The sequence below is a fragment of the Malurus melanocephalus genome, unplaced genomic scaffold (genome assembly GCF_030028575.1).
Source record: "Malurus melanocephalus ecotype Western Australia unplaced genomic scaffold, MMel_1.1 scaffold_115, whole genome shotgun sequence".
NCBI classification, from domain to species: domain Eukaryota; kingdom Metazoa; phylum Chordata; class Aves; order Passeriformes; family Maluridae; genus Malurus; species Malurus melanocephalus.
This window is the reverse complement of record NW_026623347.1, coordinates 566,052-584,961: the sequence shown is the minus strand read 5'-3', so window position 1 is coordinate 584,961 and position 18,910 is coordinate 566,052. Positions and strand designations below refer to the sequence as shown.

The 18,910-nt window shown below is 42.4% G+C and overlaps 1 protein-coding gene across 4 annotated transcripts in view; it reads right to left on the bottom strand.

Annotated features, from left to right (window-relative positions):
* SMURF1 (SMAD specific E3 ubiquitin protein ligase 1) overlaps window positions 1–18,910 on the bottom strand; it is a 45,055-nt gene extending 26,145 nt beyond the window's left edge. For all 4 annotated transcript variants that reach the window (XM_057369801.1, XM_057369802.1, XM_057369804.1 and 1 more), the window contains exon 1: window positions 18,683–18,910. In XM_057369801.1, coding sequence (XP_057225784.1) covers window positions 18,683–18,737 — 55 coding nt within the window. In that variant the 5' untranslated portion in view covers window positions 18,738–18,910. The remainder of the gene's footprint in view (window positions 1–18,682) is intronic.

Below are 18,910 nucleotides of genomic sequence, written 5' to 3'. Positions count from 1 at the left end.
TGCTCACACTTTGGATCAGACACGAGAGCTCTGCGACATCATCACTAAAATAAAGTTAAAAACACACCAGGAAACTATGTGGCTCAATTTTCTTAAATTGCATTAAAACTAAGGAATAAATCCATGCTGAAATCTCAATATTTTGCTTTTATAGTTACCCAAGCACCACAAAAGCATCTGGAAAAAAATTCCTAAAGCATGAAAAACATGTTCCTCCACCCACATGCACTCATAACTCAGATTCCAAACTGAATTTTACTAAGATTGCCAGAAATATTTTGTACTTTTAACACCACGGGGTTTTCAAAGCATCTTTTTTCAAATGTCAGCACCTAATGGGACCATGTTCTCATCCCAACATTGCTCACAACAGGTCCCAGGCAGAGCTAGGGATGGAGCTCAAGCCCAGCCCTGATCTCAGAGTCCCAGTAACRAAAAGTCCTCTCAAGAAATCCTGTCCAAACGTTCAGATGTATGAATTTGTTTCTCTGGAAAATGTGACGCAAATGGCATCAAATTAAAAATCAAACAGAGAAAATAAACCCTGAACGCTCTAGATATTGCTGAGGMATAAATTAGGTATGAAACAGTTGATGATCCTGGAGCGGAGAACAGTGCCTGTGCACAGTCAGCATTTCAGGGAGGTGTGTTTCATTTAAGGTGTCTCTGATCTCCACTTTCATGAATTCAAGGTATAAAGCCTTGAACGCCTTATTTTCATTACCAAAAAGAAGCCTAGAAGGACTCTCCCGTGCAGCTGATCATTTGCTTACTAATTCAGCACATAAAAGGCTTTTCCAATAAATATTATGTTCACTATAAAACACAGAAATTTTGATTCTCCTTCTTCCCAGATATTCTCTATGGGGCTACCCAGACCACTACTACAACTCTATGTTTTATACGCAGTTTGTGAGATTCAAGTTACAAGTAYATTTCTGCACTAACAGCAGTGTGTTTTCCCCCACAAAACACCGTACAATTAATAGACTTCGAGCTTTTACAAGCCATTCATTTCCTAATTCCGTGAGGAAAACCTGAACAACTGCTCTCTGCTGGTTTATAACAGAGGAGAAAGTGCAGAATGAGACCAAAACCAGAAGCAACACATTTGTGGGTGCTTACCAGGGCACTACAATTAGTAGAAAGCACAAGCACTCACACCATTCAAACCAGACCCAGCCTTGGGGTCCTGTCCATGAAACAAAGAAGTTTTGAAATGTCAGGAACACAATACACAACCTTTTTTACTTTCTAACCCATTACTATCTCCAGCTCAATATAGAAATATTGCCTTGCCTCAGAATATCTGCTTGTTATGCAGAAAGGAGTCTGACCTGCTGCTGCAGAACACGTGAAACCTGTGAAAGAAGMAGCCTTGGTACAGAAAATCTTGGCAAAGTTTGAGTAGATACAGCCAAGCAACAGTTCAATAGAAACACTGAATTTTTGTCAAACAGTAAAAGGTCTACAACTTCCAAGCTAAAACGAAGCAGATTTCTCAGTTTAAAACATAAAACATATGTTTTGTATCTCCAAAGAGTGGCTGGTATTTACATTCCTTCACATACAGGTAGTGTCAGTATTTCAACAAAGCAATTTGAATGTTAAGCACTATTGTAAAGGAGGWAAAAAATGTAATTTAACACATTCTCAATCTCAATTTAAAACCGAAATTTGTTTTTCCTGACAAAACCAGTATTGACTTCTTTGATATCTTACTGCAATTAAATAAGGTATAAAATCAGCTTTACAGGAAGAAGTTTCCAATGGGGTATTTTAATAAAACAGTACAAAATTAATGTCTGGTTTTCATCAAGTGCTAAGTAGATTGCTCAAAAGCAAGAACATTGTTATTCAAAAAATGAAGAACTTACACACTTATGTGTAAGTTGTTAACTATGTAAACTATTAGTTCATCCCATGAGGGCTTAAATGTATCAGCAGAAGAGTTGTAGTTAAACAATCCACATGGAAYATTGCCTTGGTGCTCAATATACAGTTTGGCTCTGGGCTGCTCAACTCAGTGTTAAACTGAAGCTTCCTTGAGAACCAAGAACAGGAAGCTGGCAAGGGAATCACTTCAGTGACCCAGAATGCTGCTGATGTTGAGATTAGCTTCCAGCAAAATGAAGAAGAAAAGAATCCCTATTTTAAAAACATTGAAAACACAAACCAACAAATTTTGCCRCAGTAATTTTTAGAAGTCACAGATAAAAGTACAAAACACTGATGACCACTGTGGCCACAATATTTGAGAATCCATATTTCTTCACTCGTATTGAAACACTGAATGAAAAATTTTCAATACAGAAATTCCACAGGAAAATTTGGCGTACACACTACTACCTATATAGAAAGAAACCTCAGGAACAATCCACTGGGCTTAAGTTGTGTCAGCATAACCCAGACACATTTTGCATTTCTTTAATAACTAGAAATCTTGTAACAAGCAGTTGCTCAAAATCTATTGCAAGGAATAACACTTACCAAACGCCTCTTCTGGCACTACTAACTTCAGTAACTGCTACCAGAACAAATTCCAGCCGGGACTGGATGACTTTTCAAGAGGCACAGTCAACACCTCAAATTTTTTTGAAAGTAAATGCAAAGCATTCTTTCTTTCAAGTAAGGCATCAGCACCGTATCACYGCTTTACCACCACATACCTCAGGTTAACAAATGCCTCAGAAACTTTCCCTGATTTCCAGCACATCCTGCCATTTTCCATGCTCAGATTTTTAACTGAGGTATGCCGAGTGCTTTTTGGCATGTTTGGATAGAAACATAAAAAGCCTCAAGTCTTGTCATGTAAAGCTTTTCAAAGCCACGGGCCTCGCTGCCAAAGAAACTTTTTCATGCTCTTACAGCTTTTGCCTTCCTTATTCTCAAATCTGCTGTTTGCTTTGTGGTCAAGATGGCAACAAACACRTGAGATGGAGCAGCTCTTTCTGAACCGACCAAAAGCGAGCTCTGACTTAAAAATCCGGGCAGCAAAAGTCCATCTTCAGTGAAGAGTTAAGAGAATACAAAAGCCCAGAGYCATGAGTTCATTTTGTTCTAGGCTACTTAAGAGAGTGGCCAGCCAAAAATGGAACCAGCTGGAATTCATTCCAAAGTACTTCTTTCTTCCCAGAGCTCCCTGGGCTGTCGTTATCAACCTGAGGATAACAAACATATGGATCATCAAGATGGAGTTGGTGCTGGAAAGAAGTGGCAGAGCCTAATGGCCCATAATAAATGAAGTCTTGATCCTAACTTGGATCTCAGTACTGAGGTAGAAATGCTTTTAATGTTTTAGGGGGGAAACTGCCCACACTAGATGGAATTAAGCATTCCACTTTCTCCTCTTGATGGTTWCCTTGTTACCAGCTTTTGCACACATCTATTTTTGTCTTCATTATCATTCTATATTCAAATGACATCCATCAGATTCCAGATGATTCAAGAGGTGTGTGCAAAAAAAATGGGAAAAATGACACCTTGACCATCCAGGCAAAATAAAAAACAAAGTCAGGCTGATTAASTGCTGAGCTACAAAATGGAACAATTACTTTAATTTCTTACACAAAAGCTAAAATAAAGGTGCAAAGTTTAAAAACAGGAAAAGATAAAAAAAACTGTGTTTGCCCAAATTAAATTCTTGGTATAATTTCTAGTTTTGATTAAGGTACATTAACTGTTTTACAATATTGTTTTTAACTCCTGGAAATTTTTTCAATCTCCACTAGCTTGTTTTGCAATTATTCAGCCTGTTATAAACCCTTTCAACATCCGCCCAAGAGGCTACGATCTCTCTCCATTGTCTTTATGTCTATTTTTTAATTTGTTCAGAGAACTCAGATCAAACCCTCCTTGKTTACAAATGAAAAACTCCAGAAAGCCCCACACTGTGGAGGGCACCAATGCTAAAAGGTGAGCAGCCACCTGGACACCTGCCAGGGAATCAGCTTGTCTGGRCTTATTAGCCTGGGCCTTGTGCCAGCCCTGCTGAACTCAGGGTGGGGGACGTGGGGAGGTGACAACGGTGGCACTGGGGAAGGAGGGGGACTGTGAGCGGATGTCCAGGAATAAAGAAGCTGTGACAGAGGGGAAGGAGAATGGGAMAGAAACGAGGCTTGTTCCAAAAAAAGACTGCAATTACAGAGGTATTAATAGCTTTGTGAAGCCAAATTTTTATCATTCGTTCACCTACTTTTGTTCTTTTATTAATCSTGGGACTGAATCATTGTTTTCTTCTACAGGACATTTGTCCAGCTGTTGCAGGGAAAACATGCCTACGCAACAAACTTTCCAAGGAATTAGCATGAAAGCTTTTACACAGAGGAAGAAAATCTGATTTAACAACCAGCCCYAATTAAAAACTACAATGACAGAATGATGTGTAAGAGACATTTTTTGGTGCTGCCATTGTTACAGGATAAGTCTTCTCTACAAGAAGCACGTAGACACATTCACTCCCATCCACCTAATCACCTATTAGTCACACAAGAGGTAAATCCCTAAAAGCACTTTGGCCCGGGCCATGCAAACAYTGGATGAACTGAGTTACATCAGTTCTCATCTGATTTCCTGGCAATGAGCTGCACGTGACTGCTGCTGTGCCTGAGGAAATGTGGGTCAATCCATGTGTGTCCCCGTGCTGAATGTGCACACTCTCGAGGGACAGGCAGCACCGTGACTCAGGAGCACCGGGGCGGCAGGAAGATTACTGCTGCTCCGTGCTGGGGCATGGGAATGGGATCTCGAGGGTCCACAATTCCCTCTGCAAAATGCTCCATCCAAAGCGTTCAAATAATGGAGATGGCTGTCAGGCACATGGCACAAGAGCAGCKACTAAAAGGAAATGTCTTCCATCAGAAGTAATTAATCACCCGTTGTGTTTGGGTATAAACACCCAGASCTCACAGCCGTGTGTCTCTCAGCTGAGCAGCAGCGAGATGGACAATCAAACACCGCTGCTGCTTCAGCRCTGGGGGCCTGGAGATGGAGCAGAATTCCTCCCAGGACATGCCCTAGCTGGATGTGGTTAACCAATAACCTCATCATAGCATTCCCTTCTTCCAAACCTGATCTCCAATTAGTATCAAAGTTCAGCAGATCCATGTTATATCCGTGTTATCGTTCTCTTACACAAGCAAAGCCACCCTCTTCACTTTAGGTATTTTAAGCAAAATGTCTCATTCTTGCATGACCTAAGGGAGGCACAAAACTGGGAGTTGAATGGCACCAAACAAGATTCCATGAAAGGAAGCTTTTATTTCGAATAAAGCTGTATCAGCCTATGTGTTACTCCCTTGTTCTAATCATATAGGCCAACATCTATTTAAACTGCCAAGCTAATGACTTCAAATTTGATCAAYAGTCTCTGTTTATTCAGCCAAGTGCTACTGACAGTCACCAGGGATGAACAACAAAACAAACACACTGGTCAGAGCCAATGCATGGTTGAGCAAGAAAATCCAATCCGTGGTGGCAAATACCCTTCGATTGGATCGGGAGGCGGGGAGGGAGCTCTGTCGCCCACGGACACGGACACAGTCCCTCTCCTCTGTGCCCACAAAACATTTATCCACATTATTGTGTTAACAGCCAGCTCGTGAGCTGCGTGAGCTCAAGCAGAATTAACATCACAGATACAGAGTGGCTCCAACTCTTATTGTGTGCCACTGTAGCTATCCTAAAATATTTCCATTTGTTGTCAGATTAAGCATGGCAGGACATGACAACAAGAAGAGGATGTCACTAAGCCTTTGGACCATAAGCAGTGACTTCCCTCGTTGTCACCATATCCATTACAGAAKGAAATTTCCTTTGGAGAAGCTTCAAGAAAGACTGGAATCATCTTGAAAGCAGGATGAAAAAGTCCTTGACTGAATCTCCAGCCAAAGGATGCTAGGAATGCTTTAGTTACAGACTGGCTGCAGAGAGCAAAATAAAAATAGAGTTTAGAATGAAAACAGAGCATGCGTAGCATTCTAGCACAGATTTTTCTTTCAAAATAAATAAACATTTTCATTGCAATATCAGTTTCTCAACAGTGGCTTAACAATAATATATGTGAACCTTCCTCCCATGGACAATTTTGATTAACAACTTGCAAACTACTTGCTAAAGRAACCTCCCTTTCAAACCCCAAGTGAATTCGCAGTCACAAAGACTGGGATATGGGTGAAAATGTTTTAGTGCATTATTCTGACCAGGATGTTYGGTCACAATTTTCTCAACATTATACATTCATCACTGCCTGTCAACAGCACCTGTTTGCTATTTTCCTTCTACAAAATGTCAGTGTCCATTACATCAATAAATTACAATCCCACTGCTGCTCTGAGATACCTTGATCAAAGGTATTACATATATAAACGGGAGCTTGAAGAAAAAAATATGATGCCTCTTCCTATACAACCTTAATGCATATTCAGACACAGGATTTTATGCAAGTGACACCATTCGGTTGCAGGATCCTGAAAAAAAAAAAATAAGAAGAAAGTTCTCTTAAACAAAAAGTTCTTTATCAGACTACTGTATTAGCACATCCAAAGCCCAGAATTTAATACCAAAAAACCCAATACATGAGGACAGCTGATTCACCCAAAGCCTAAGACATTTGCTTTCCACTTTAAATTGATTAAATAGATTGAATACATTACATTTCGCATGGATGGTTAACAGTGCTAATATTCCAGATAAAATGAAATGCTGCAYGAGGAAAATTCTCACTAGGGCTACCTCCCCCTGGATATATTCCTTGCTCTCACAGTAATTTAGTATAACAGAGGCCTAACAATTTCACTGAACAGGATTACAAAAACAGCTCTTCACAGTTCATGGCACAGAAGCTCCCAGAAATATCTATTTCTTCACTACCTTCTCCACACGGGGAATGCACTTGAAAAACAGGCTGACACTTCCTTTGTGGGAATCATAAAATAACATGGTTGCTTTGTTTTTATGAAGAAGGTGCTTCTTGTTTATCAAATAGTCGAGATATTAAAAGCCAGGCTTTTATTTGCATTCATATCACTCGCACACCTCGGAATCTGATATTGTCCAAGCACTGAAWGACACGCTACTGATAAAACCAAAAGAGAGTAAATTTTAATAAAAAATTTTCACAAGAGAAAAACCTTTAAACACCATTTCACTCCTTACTCCAATAAGCTATGTGGCACTAATTTGAAGTGATAGTGCTGTTCTTTTAATTAAAAAATGCCAGTAGGAGGTTGATGCAGTGGCTGGTGCTAGAAGCGACGTGTTCGCAGGGCGCAGCTGAAGCTTTGTGTGAGGAATTAAGGCACAATTTCAGCTGGGTGAAAAGGCAAAATAAAACCCCTAAATCCAAACAAACATATAGGAAGTGTTATTACAGGTGCTTGATAAAGCCATCTGGATGTTTGCCTCAGAGAATTTTGGTAAATTTGGGGGTGGGGCGGAGGAACCCAATAAAAAATCAAAACACTGTCACTGCAGTTMATGAATCTTGGTTTACCTCTAGGTGTGGGGGACTTAATTAATATATGTCCCTCCCCTTCCTACCTCAGAGCTCCTCTCCCACTTTCCCAGATTGCTCCTTCCACATCTCCTGCGCACAGAGCTGGGATCAGGACCACTCTGCCAGACCGTGGGAGGGTGGATTTGCTCTCCCAAGCTCTTCATCTCCATGAGTCTTGAGCCCTGGTATGCTTAACATCTCTGCTTTTATCAAATTTGACTGAAGTCAGATGAAAAGCCAAAAATTAGTTAGAGGAAAATGACAGGTGAGATCCTTTTTCAGCCTGATAATTTTTCAGTCTGGAAAAAAAGATTAAGCTTGTCCCGTAAGTTTATACATCAGCCTGATAGTCAACTAAGGCAGCATTTTGTCCTGAAATGTGTAGACAGCTTCCACATTCCAGGTTTCACTGCTGATTTGTGAAACATCAAAAGCCTAAAAACATGATTAATCTAGAAGAAACCCCCACAAAAATATCTGCTGGATCATTTTCCCCTCAGTCTTGCAACATCTTAATTCCAACAGCCCAGAGAGGCTGGTATCCACATCCAGACATAAAAGAAGAGCTCTACATTGGCATCCGGGAGGATGACAATCCTTAAAACTGGCGTCTGCTCCTCCTGATACAGCCTCCCTGGGGAAGGARCATCCCAGAAACAAGCAGGACATTTTGCCTTTACTTGGCATATGGAACAGCAAAGAGAAGTCAGTTTATCCAAAAMCTTCTAGTACATTTACTCACCACTCCTACAATGACTATTTCAATCACGTTTACACTACCAGCATCATCTCAAACATCACAGATAAATCTGTTTTCTTCGGCTGTTTCAAAGTCTGTTTTCTCTCTGCACATTTGTAGGATTTACATCCTAAGGCAATGAGAAAAAAACCTGTTACTACTTTCCAACTGGGCTTTATTCCCCCGCCCCCCCTCAAAAATAGCTCTCATCTACATTCTAGCTCAATTTGGAAGTAGCACACGCAGATTTGATAAGCATCCTGCAAAGGAAATGCCTTGAATTGCAGACTACTTACAACACATTTTCCCAAGCAACTTTTTATAAATCCTATTTGATGGCTGGTTTGCTAATTTCTATTGAAGCTTATCAAAACATTATTTGTAACAAGTCAAATTACTTCTGTGATTGCACAAATAATAAAAATTATAAAAGAAATTACTGTGACTGGAAGTCCAAGCCGAGCTGCTGGGTTGTACTGAAGTGTTATTTATCCTGTTACCAGACAGAGTTRGAACTCTGCAGAGGTATTTAAATACAACACATAAAACTACCTATTTACATATTTCTTCTGTTTGCCAAAGTCTCCTTCTAGACCACATTCTAGAGCTGGTGACAGCACAATTATTGGAGAAGATTCCATAACCCTAAGCAGACTCAGGGTTTGCAGACCAGTGTCAGGGCTGCCCAGCTGTCTCACACACAGTTCAATGAATGAGCAGAGACACATTAATGAATACAACTTGAAAGAAGCCTATTAACATTAAATTCCCTAAAAATCTTGGAAAGAAGGAATAAAAGATGTGGGTGATTCCATTATGGGACATTAACTGTACAGACAGCATACTATATTTTAGCTAATTACTGCCCAATATGCAGAAGTCACTCTTACAAAGYGCCAGACACTTTTTCCTACAGCCTGGGCTCTTCCAGAGGCAAGTTTAATGTTGGATCATTGATTGAATGATGGATCTCTGAGAAAAGATGCAGAGACATAGATTGAAATCCGAGTGTGTGTATATCACAGAACTTGGTTATATCACACAATTACCAAGTTGTATAAAGTCATTAAAGCCTGAGTTCAGCATTGAAGCCCTTCTCTGACTCCAGAAYATTCAGAGTTTGATGGAACCACGCTGGGTTTCTAACAGCTGAGCYRCTCTCTGGCACCTACCGGCTTCCCYAACTTCACTTCTGCCTTTTAACCTCATCTCACCTTATTTCACCACTCCTCTGTGCATGGGGGACTCAGTAGAAGTATTTTCACTCTGGTTAAAAACAATTTCAGGGGTGGGTTAAATGCATCAGCCGATCACAGCATAGAAACGCTTTACGTAAGGGATAGCTGGGAGATGAAAAATTAGATATACTGCATTCCTTGCCAATTCCAAAAGCCACAACATTTCAGCCTTTTTTTTTTTTTCACCAAGCCATTTCTGCTCTCTCTGATCTGCTCAGTAGGGTATTTACAGACACATGAGATATGAACATGCCCACTGCAGTACTTAATGTAGCCATTACCTGTCTGCAGATGTTTTTAAGAAAGAGATATRAGAGACACTGCTCGGAATTCCTTGGATAGAAAGCACTGAGGTAAAAATCACTTTAAGAGCACAGAAAATGYACCCAATTTCTCTTTCAAAGGCTGACATCAGACCTTTAGATTATGCTCACCCACCCAGTTGCAAAACCAAAGTTTACCAAATGTAATGGRTTCTCTTCCTATTAACATTAAATAAGCCCTTTCAACAAAGAGGTATTTGCTAATTAGACTTACACATGTAAAATATGATATTGCAGTTCTGAGTTAAAGTTACCACATGGTTATAAAAATGTCTGCACATGGGAAAGGAACCAAAACGTATCAGCTGCAAGGATGAAGAACAAGGATTCCCTGGGAAGTRCATCAATCAGTGCAAGTCTGAATCAAATTGAAATTCCTCATTTTTCTAAATTCTGCACTTGTGTAGTCAAAAAATTACGTTAAAGCAACAATACAATCAGCTCATTTTCAGTCTGGAGTTCTGGTTTTTTTTTTCCCTTTTGCTCTTCAGGAAAACAGAGCACATGTATTTCTAAAGATGTTTCCTTTCCAATAAACTTTTTGGGTCATACACCCCGTCTACTAAAGAATGTAAAAGCACTCAACGTAGGGACTGAATTTTCTGCTGCAATGTCCGGTTGGCTTTGGGGGTGCAACACAGACCAAATCCGGCATGTGAGCAAGAAAGGTCAGGGCCATGAAAAGAGAAAGTCTGGACTGATGTGAGGAGTTGCCAAAATAAATAAATTATTTTCCAATATAAATAAAAAMCACAACTATCTTCAGTGTTTAAACCTTTCTTTTCAGGAGAAAAATACAAAGGAGAGCATTTAATATTGCCCTGGAAACATCAGGGAGATAAATTAGAAGCCTAGAATTTCACAAGTGCAAATTTAATTTGCTATTTTGTGACATGAACAAGATAAAGAAACTTTAAATTGATAAATATATAACCATTTCATTTTAGTCTAATTATTAGAGGAAATGCAAGGAAGCTTTRTCTTTAAGGAAGACAAAGCTGTAAACATATTAAAAGATCAAAAAAACTGTTATTTTTCCTAATTCACTCATCCAAAAATGCTGTTTTACTGCAAATAATGAAATGTATCTAGAAAGAACTCATCAACTCGAGGAAAAAAGATTGAATCCTATYGAAAATATTTCTTTTCCTGTTATGAAAGCAAAAACTCCTGCAAKAGAAGGATAATAACCAGGTTATGTATGAAAGAAAAAGAAACAAATTTTATTTCCCTCAGCAGAGCTTCTTCATAATGGGTTGGGAAAGAAACATCCACCATTCAAAAAAAYCATCCACGGGTAAAACTGCACATTAGTGAGGACATTCAGGGACACCCAGCACTCCTGGAGTACAACAGCAGTGTAGTGGTCAATAATCCTTGAAGCTGATAGTGTGGTTTAACACTGCCCTTCATTCCTAAACTGCTGTACAGCCTCAGGAWTCAGGACCCCCAAGAGTAAAATGGGAAGCTGTTACAAACGTCCAATTCCACAGGATTTTTCATCGTTTCTTACGGTTTAGGATTATRAGCTTAACCCATTTGAACTGCTCCATCACACAACAGCCAAGGCACAGGGCTGGTGCTCACCGGGCCAYGCTGCTGTGCCAAGGACAATTCCCTCCAGCTGTGGCGAGGTGAGCACAGCTGGAACGGCTGCCTGCAGCACCGCGAGCTCACTGCAGGGATTGTGCATTATTTTTCCATCACTCCCAAACAATAATGGATTGTTCTACCCACAAACAGATGAACAAACCTTCCATTTAAATACTTTCTGTTAAATTGTATTAGTATGCGGAATAGTGCCCATATCCTCCAAAAAAAAAAACCCAGGGAAGAGGATTTTTTCCGGGGGAGGGGAAGACGAGTAAAGCAGGCTCTGCCAGCTTTATCTATCTATGCTGGGAATTGGGTAGCCTTGGGGATTTTTGCCTGCTGTGCTTAGTGTCCTTGACAACAAGCCAGTTTGAATTTTGGCCTTTAACTTGACAAAAATGACTTACTGAAGAGGAAGGCATCAAGCTATTACAGCCCTGTGGAGAGATTCTTTCTGAAACAGCATGGATGCTTACTCTGCCAATTCAACTAGAGCATCATCAGATTTATCATCCTACACCCCCAAATATTCACCATGTAGCTGCCAGTTCATAAAAGAGTATGTCATAGAAAAAGCTCCAGCATTTCTGCTACATCCTCCCATTATATTTTATGACTTTCACAGACATGGAAAACTGTRAAATATCCCCAGGGAACCCCTCTCACAAATGACTGAATTTCCCCTTAAACACATGTGAAACAAAGTTTAAAAACATGCAGCATCTTAATGCTAATGGACCTACTAACTTATTTAGCTAACCAGCTTTCTTWATTACATCAATACTTAGAGAAATAATTTTAAATTGTCATATACACACTTACTGCATGGTTCAAGAAATCACTAATGTATCTTCTGTTTTTCTCTCCCAAAAACTCCCAACACATGCACACACCTGAGCTTCACAATGCTCAGCATSTTAGTCTAACTCCTTGAGCTAGACTTACACAGGGAAGCTCAATTTGCACTGAAGCAGCTGAAGTGTGAGCACAGGTTTTCCTCCACCAGCTTTTTCATGGCAGGTGACAAATTTYTGGCAATGAGGGTCAGCAGAGCAAGAAGGAGATAACATCTTGAGTTACTGCAGCAGYATTGCAGGAACTCTTTTGTAAGCACCTGAAAGATCACAATGTGAGAGCAGCAGCTTCCTCATCACCAGCCAYAATACAAGTGCTCCATGTCAACTACCTGCAGGCTTAACTGCAGGGCTGCCAACAGATATGGCAGAGAATGTGAGACCATACCAAGGTGAAAAGAGCTGGAAGTGGATCAACTGCAGTGCTGTCCTCAAAAAGGTACCCTGGGATGGCAAAGCAWCACGGACAACAGTGAGACCTCATGAAGACATTCCCTAAAAGCTGAGCAGATCCACAACACAGTGGTTGTCAACACGTACCTTAAGACTCAAGATCACATTTACTCCTCTCTGCCCGGCAACTGTCAGTAGACGAAAGGACAAACCATTTGCAGTAACAGTTTATTTCACTCTGGGAGAAGAAATCATCATCTCTTTCCATGAAAAATATCAAAGCTTTCAGTGATATTCCARACTTTAGTCCTTCTCAGAGTAATATTTATGACTATTTCCAGAGGAATAATGATAGAAAAACTAACAAAAAACTAAGATTCAATTCCGAACTTAGGGAAAAAGATGGCAGACAAAATGTCTCTTTCCAGCTTTCTTTTTAAAATTTTGTCTTCACTAAGGTCTTAAATGAATTGCTCTGCTGGGTACAGRCCTAAACTTCACACCCAACCGACCGATTTAACCACATCTTGTCCAAACCACTTTGCTCTACCCTGCTGCCTCCACCAAGACAGCCCAAACCAACTCAGCAGGGAGAAGTTGACTCAAGAACCATAAATAGCAGCAAGTAATCCAACCAGATTAATCCAGCTCTAAGCATGGCAACTGGACTGGCTTCAAGGTGGGCAGCACTCCAGGTAAACCACCAGAAACTGCATACATGGATGGCATTTCCATGATGTACTTCTCCATCCTGTGACCCACCAAGCAAGCCTCCAGTCAGCTGAGACACAACTGAGGGCGTTTGTTATCTTTCTTCACAGTGGCAATTTCAGCAGCCTTGGAGTTGCCGTCAGTAAAATTCCTCTACCCAGCACACAGAACATTTTGGTGTAAGAGCAAYTTCATCACTGAAAAATTCAACACTGCTTGTATTTCCCCAAAATTGATGATTAATTTTGAAACACAAACAGAAAGGATGATGCTACAGAAATTTAGAAACATGATAAATCTGTTTCAAGAAACGGATGAGAAAACTGTTCTTAGACTGGTGGGCAGTATGGAATAAAAAAGAACTGCACAACCACATCCCAAATTGCATTTCTTTATATGAAGACATTCAATTTGACAAAAGAAAGTTTCAAGTCAGGAATAAAGTACTTATTGTTTCTACTTTCTCCGCCTGAGGGGGATATTGAAACAAACCCCTTTTGGTGATTTAATTTACTTCCACCAGGACAATGGTGCTGGCACAGCTTTGACTTACTGGGAGAAACAAAAAGGAGACTTGCTCCCCATAGCCTGCCCAGAGGAAAAGGCTGCTCTTTGGATTCCCACTCTGGCAGCCCAAAAATGTCAGCTGGCCAACTGACAAGGCTGAGCTCTCTCTTCCTCGCATGAAAGCAAGATTTTTTTTTTTTAATGTCCCCAGAGTTCTATGCCCCAAGCCTCTTTGCCATCCCGATCCATAGGGCTCTGAACAGCCACAAATTTACCTTCACGAAAACGCTGCTGCTTCCCAAGGCAAATGGGGAAGGGAGGCAGAGGGAGATTAAGTGCCTCGCTCAGCATCACACAGGAAATCTGTGGCCAAGCTCCGCGCCGAGCTCCAACCCTGTGCTCCAATCACAACCAGGCCCCCGCTCCCAGCAGACGTGGGGAAGAGAAAATCCTTACGAGAAGAAAATAATGAGACATGGATTTCGACACACTCCCAGTTCACCATGCTAAAAAAATTTGGAGCTACCCAACTGCTGCTTCCCACCATGGCACAAAGCTGGCTCGATATTAAAACCCAACTGCCAGGGAGGCTGGGATGAGCAGCCAGCTCTTCCTGCCTTCCTGCCCCAGCACTCTTCACCTGGAACCTGTGGTCCTGATGCCCAAGCATAAAATACATAAACCTACACCAGCCCATGACTTATCTGACTGAGAGATCCCTACACAGATATTCATTTTTCCTGAACATGGGACAGAAAAGTGTGCAGGTCACCAATATTAGTGTTGCTATTGATCAGTCAGTTAACTCACTGCACTGATCAATACATTAGTCATGAAAGGCAAGCAAAACATCCTGACATTTGGGACACACTTTAGCCTGTGCCTTCGTAACAATCCTAAGTGAACATTGCTCTAATGAGCAATGTTTTATCTTCTACTTGAAGTCACTATATTCTTTTATGGATTCCTTAAATTACAAATGCAAGAAAGTCCCAAAGCCACCCAWTTATCAGCTACCAATTGGCCAACTTTGTGGCTGGGGCTTCCCTAAACTGGCTGGCTACCGTGAGCTGAAGTGCATGCAGAATACTTGTCTCTACCACTTCTTCCCTCTTCCCCTTTCTTTGCCACTGCAATGCACCACCACCTAACCTACAGGAATCAAACTTGTCACCTACAGGAATCAAACTTGTCACCTACAAATCCCCTCTGGCTCTTCCCTCAACTCCACAGTAACCACCTGCTTCATCATCATCTTCCTCACTCCTCCCCAATGCTTCTGACACCACACTTTCTCACTCTTCACACCGGGGAGGATTCTCGTACACGTACACCCACCTCCCAAAATTGCCACCATGAGCAGCCCAGCACCTTCCCAGGCCAGGTCTGCCAAGGAGGATTTGAGGACTCCGAACCACAGTGAAGTGAGGTGCTTRGAGAAGATTATTTGGATCCTCCTGTTACACCAGCTCCTGCTCTTCTGTTTAAGAAACTGTTTTGCCATCAGTCCTCAACATGGCCATCCAYGAGATCCTTCCTCTTCCTGCTCCAGCTACAAAGTGATCCATAAAGTTTAACTTCCCTCAGGTCCAGGATGGCCCCAGTAGCCAGCCAGCTTTTAACACCTAAGCTGAGACCTTGCTGAAAAAGCCAGAACTGATGAAACCAGAACCCAGATTGCAGCTGCTTTTGGTAGAATYGTTCCATGTTTAGTCCCTTTCTTCATGGCCTTTCCCGTTCCATCCGCAACCTTTGCCTACTAGCTACCTGGAACAGGGTGTCTCCAATACTCAGCACAAAAAGACTGCATTTCTCACCAAACCTGGTAAAAAATCCTTGTAAGAGAAAGCAGAGAAGCACATGGGTAAAAAAGGGACGTGTGCTCCGTGAAGGTCCCCTGGCCTGTGGATCGTGTTCCTCCTTGACCCAGCAGACCCCGAGCATATTTGGCAAGGACATGCACTCACAGGATCACTTTATTTTTCCATCCTTGCATTCACAATTCCTGTGCTGCGCTGCGCTGCCCTGATGACAGCACAGATAAGAAGAGACYACATATTTAACAGGAAGTTTTCTCTTATTTTGCCTAGAACTGTTGCAAGGGACAAGAGACAAGGCCAGAGTATCTCTGGCTCTTGCATCATCAGCTGGGGTGAAGGCTTTAGTGGAAATAAGGGGAGAAAACTGAGATATGACAGGAGATTAGCATATTTGAGATCACAGGACACAAAGTCATTTTGACCTGTCATGCAACTCGTTGTTATATTGAGATCTTTAGTATTTTTGCACMGGATGCATTATTTGCCATTTTAGTTCATTACAATTTGCATCAAGCTACCATTCTGTATAAGCTGGGAGATGAAATCTGGTAATCTTTAGAGGATCAAGAACTTTTAGGTATAYTCCATATATAACCCCAACACTCTGCTAACACAAATACCTTTCCAACATGAGGAAAAAATGATGTCTTAAAACAGAAATCACAAGAGATTCACCCACAGTTCCCTTCCCATTCACCCAGTGATGCTCACAGGCATCCTCAGCCTAAGCGGTATTTACACTGCTATTTTCAGTACTGCAAAACTTAAATAGTGCCTAATCACAGGAAACACAATGCAGGTAGTAAATCATAACAAACAAGGTTCTCTGTCTTAGGTTTAAAGTGTGCTCAAATCTCACAGTAGCCAGAGAGATGAGAGAACAAGCCAGGCTGGCTGCAGCTATTTGAAACAGGTAAGTCAGCACCCCAGTCCCAGCCAAGTCAAGGAATCTGCATTGCCCAACGATTCCAGACCTAAAYCTCTCCCAGAACAATTTATTTGCTGATTAAATACAGCAATTTTTGTCACACCACCCAGCTTTCCTGCTTGTAAAAAGAGAAGATGTGTTTGAGCAAGCAGGAGATTTCTTCAATACAGTTAAAAATTAGGAGTAATAAAAAATAAATCTACCAAGTTGCTCAATAAACTGAAACTTCAGCCTCTTCCAGGAAACGTTCCCAGCTCAGAGAGAAGACAGAGTGTATGCTAAAAGTAAAAAAGCATTCTGCTGCAGCATTCAGCCTTTAAAATTAAACCCAACAGCTTCTCTCTGTTATTTAAATGAACTCCTCAAGCTCAGAAGGGCTATGACCATGGCCTAAGTTACTTAACTCACATTTTTATTGACTGACTTGCATAAAAATAAGCCACATTAAGGACTGAGCTGACATTTGGTATACATCACCACAAAACTCATTTCAGATCAAACATCATTCATACAACCTAAGAATATTTCCAGCTTTCTCCCACCCAAGAAAAGGATTTTCAGATTTACATTATCCTCACAAACTCTGGTCTTCTGAAGCACAAGCAGTGCAGAATCAAAGGATTAAAAGAACACCAGGATTTTTATTTTTTGATAATCTGCCTCTGAGTGTGTTATGTGCCAGGAGCAAGTTAACCTGTAACTGCAGTTTAACCAGCACCRTTTTCTCATGATTTGCCAATGTTTCATGCACCCACACACAGAGAATCCCTCTCCAGGGATCAATTCTGGTCAGTTGGAGCAGCACTGTGGCTTCTCCAGCCCAAGTGACCTTCAAGCATCCACCTGTTGCCTTTGAAAGACTAGACTGGACCTTATTTTTTAATAATTCACACAGCAGTCTCAACAAGCARGAACTGTCTCTTCCCATTAAAGAAGCAGGCTCGGCATCCAGCGGAGCAGCTTCCAAAAGACTTAATCCAGATCTTTCAGGGTCCAACATAAATTGGTTTATCCATCCATGAACCTTTCAGAGGCCTCACATGGAGGCAGGACAGACACAGCTCTGGGTGTCACCTCCTGCATGGGGAAGGAACTTCCAAAGTTGAATGCCACAATGTGCCAGGTGACAAGTTGTGAGGAAGGAGGAAAAATTTTTAAAAACGCACTAAAAAAAATAACTATCTAAAACCGACTAAATGGGTGTTTTCTYATTAGCAACTGAGTTATCCTCTTCGGCACACAGGAGGTTGGGGGGGTTGTTAATTAAWGTGAAGTAAGGCAAATTATGAAAGGCTTTGCTAAAAGCCAGTCTGTGGGAGAGGTGGCCTTGGGAATTCTCCTAGGAAAGGTGGAGAGGAGACCCCATGAARGGGTAGAGTGGTCTTGCAGGGTGGAAGGGGGCAGCACAGGGAGGGGGAGGAAGAGAGGAAACCCTGGGAAAGGCTGGGAAGGGGGAAAGGTGTCACAGGGATGCCCAAAGACAGGGAAGGTGCAGAAGAGACCCCAGGAGAGGGGCTGGGAGGGGGGAAGGGGCGTCACAGGGACCCCCCCACACACACTGGGAAGATGCAGAAAAACCCCACAAATGGGTAGAGTGCAGGAGAGAGGTATTGGCATGGATCCCCCAATCGGGAAGAGTGCAGAAGGGACCCCATGAAGGGTCAGGGTGCTGGAGGGGGTGGTGAGTGTYACCTTCCATGGGGTAAAGTGCAGGAAAAACCCCAGGAAGGAGCAGCGTGCCCTGACCTGCCGGAAAACGGGAGGGAGACAGTGACAAACCTCCAAATTTATGTCACCCCAAAGGGGCTGAAGCACCCCATGCCGGAGGGGCGGGAAAAAATATAAATAAACAAAAGMGCAAAGAGGCTTTGTCGGGCCACAGAGGTGGAAGCGGAACTGAAAAACGGTGGATAAAAGTTAAGCAACGCCGGGAGCTCGGGCCCGGCCGCCCTTCCCCTCACAGCCAGGCCGGGGAGGGGGCGAAGGCGCCAGGGGAGGGGAGGGGAGGGGAGGGGAGGGGATCCCGGGCCCAGCCGCGGGTGTGCGGCCACACACACACGGTGCCGCCGCCGCCCCGTTACCTGTGAGGCGGATCTTGATGCTGGATCCGTTCCGGCGGGTACCGGGATTCGACATCGCGCCTGGAGGTGGAGGAGGAGGAGGAGGAGAAGGAGGAGGCGGCGGCGGCGCCGATCTCAACCGGCGGCCCCGCGCGCCCCCGCCATGCGAGCCCGCCCGCTCCTCACGATGCCGGGGATCCCCGGGCCCGCGTTCCGGCGGCCGCCGCAGGCTCGGTGCCTTCAGCCCCC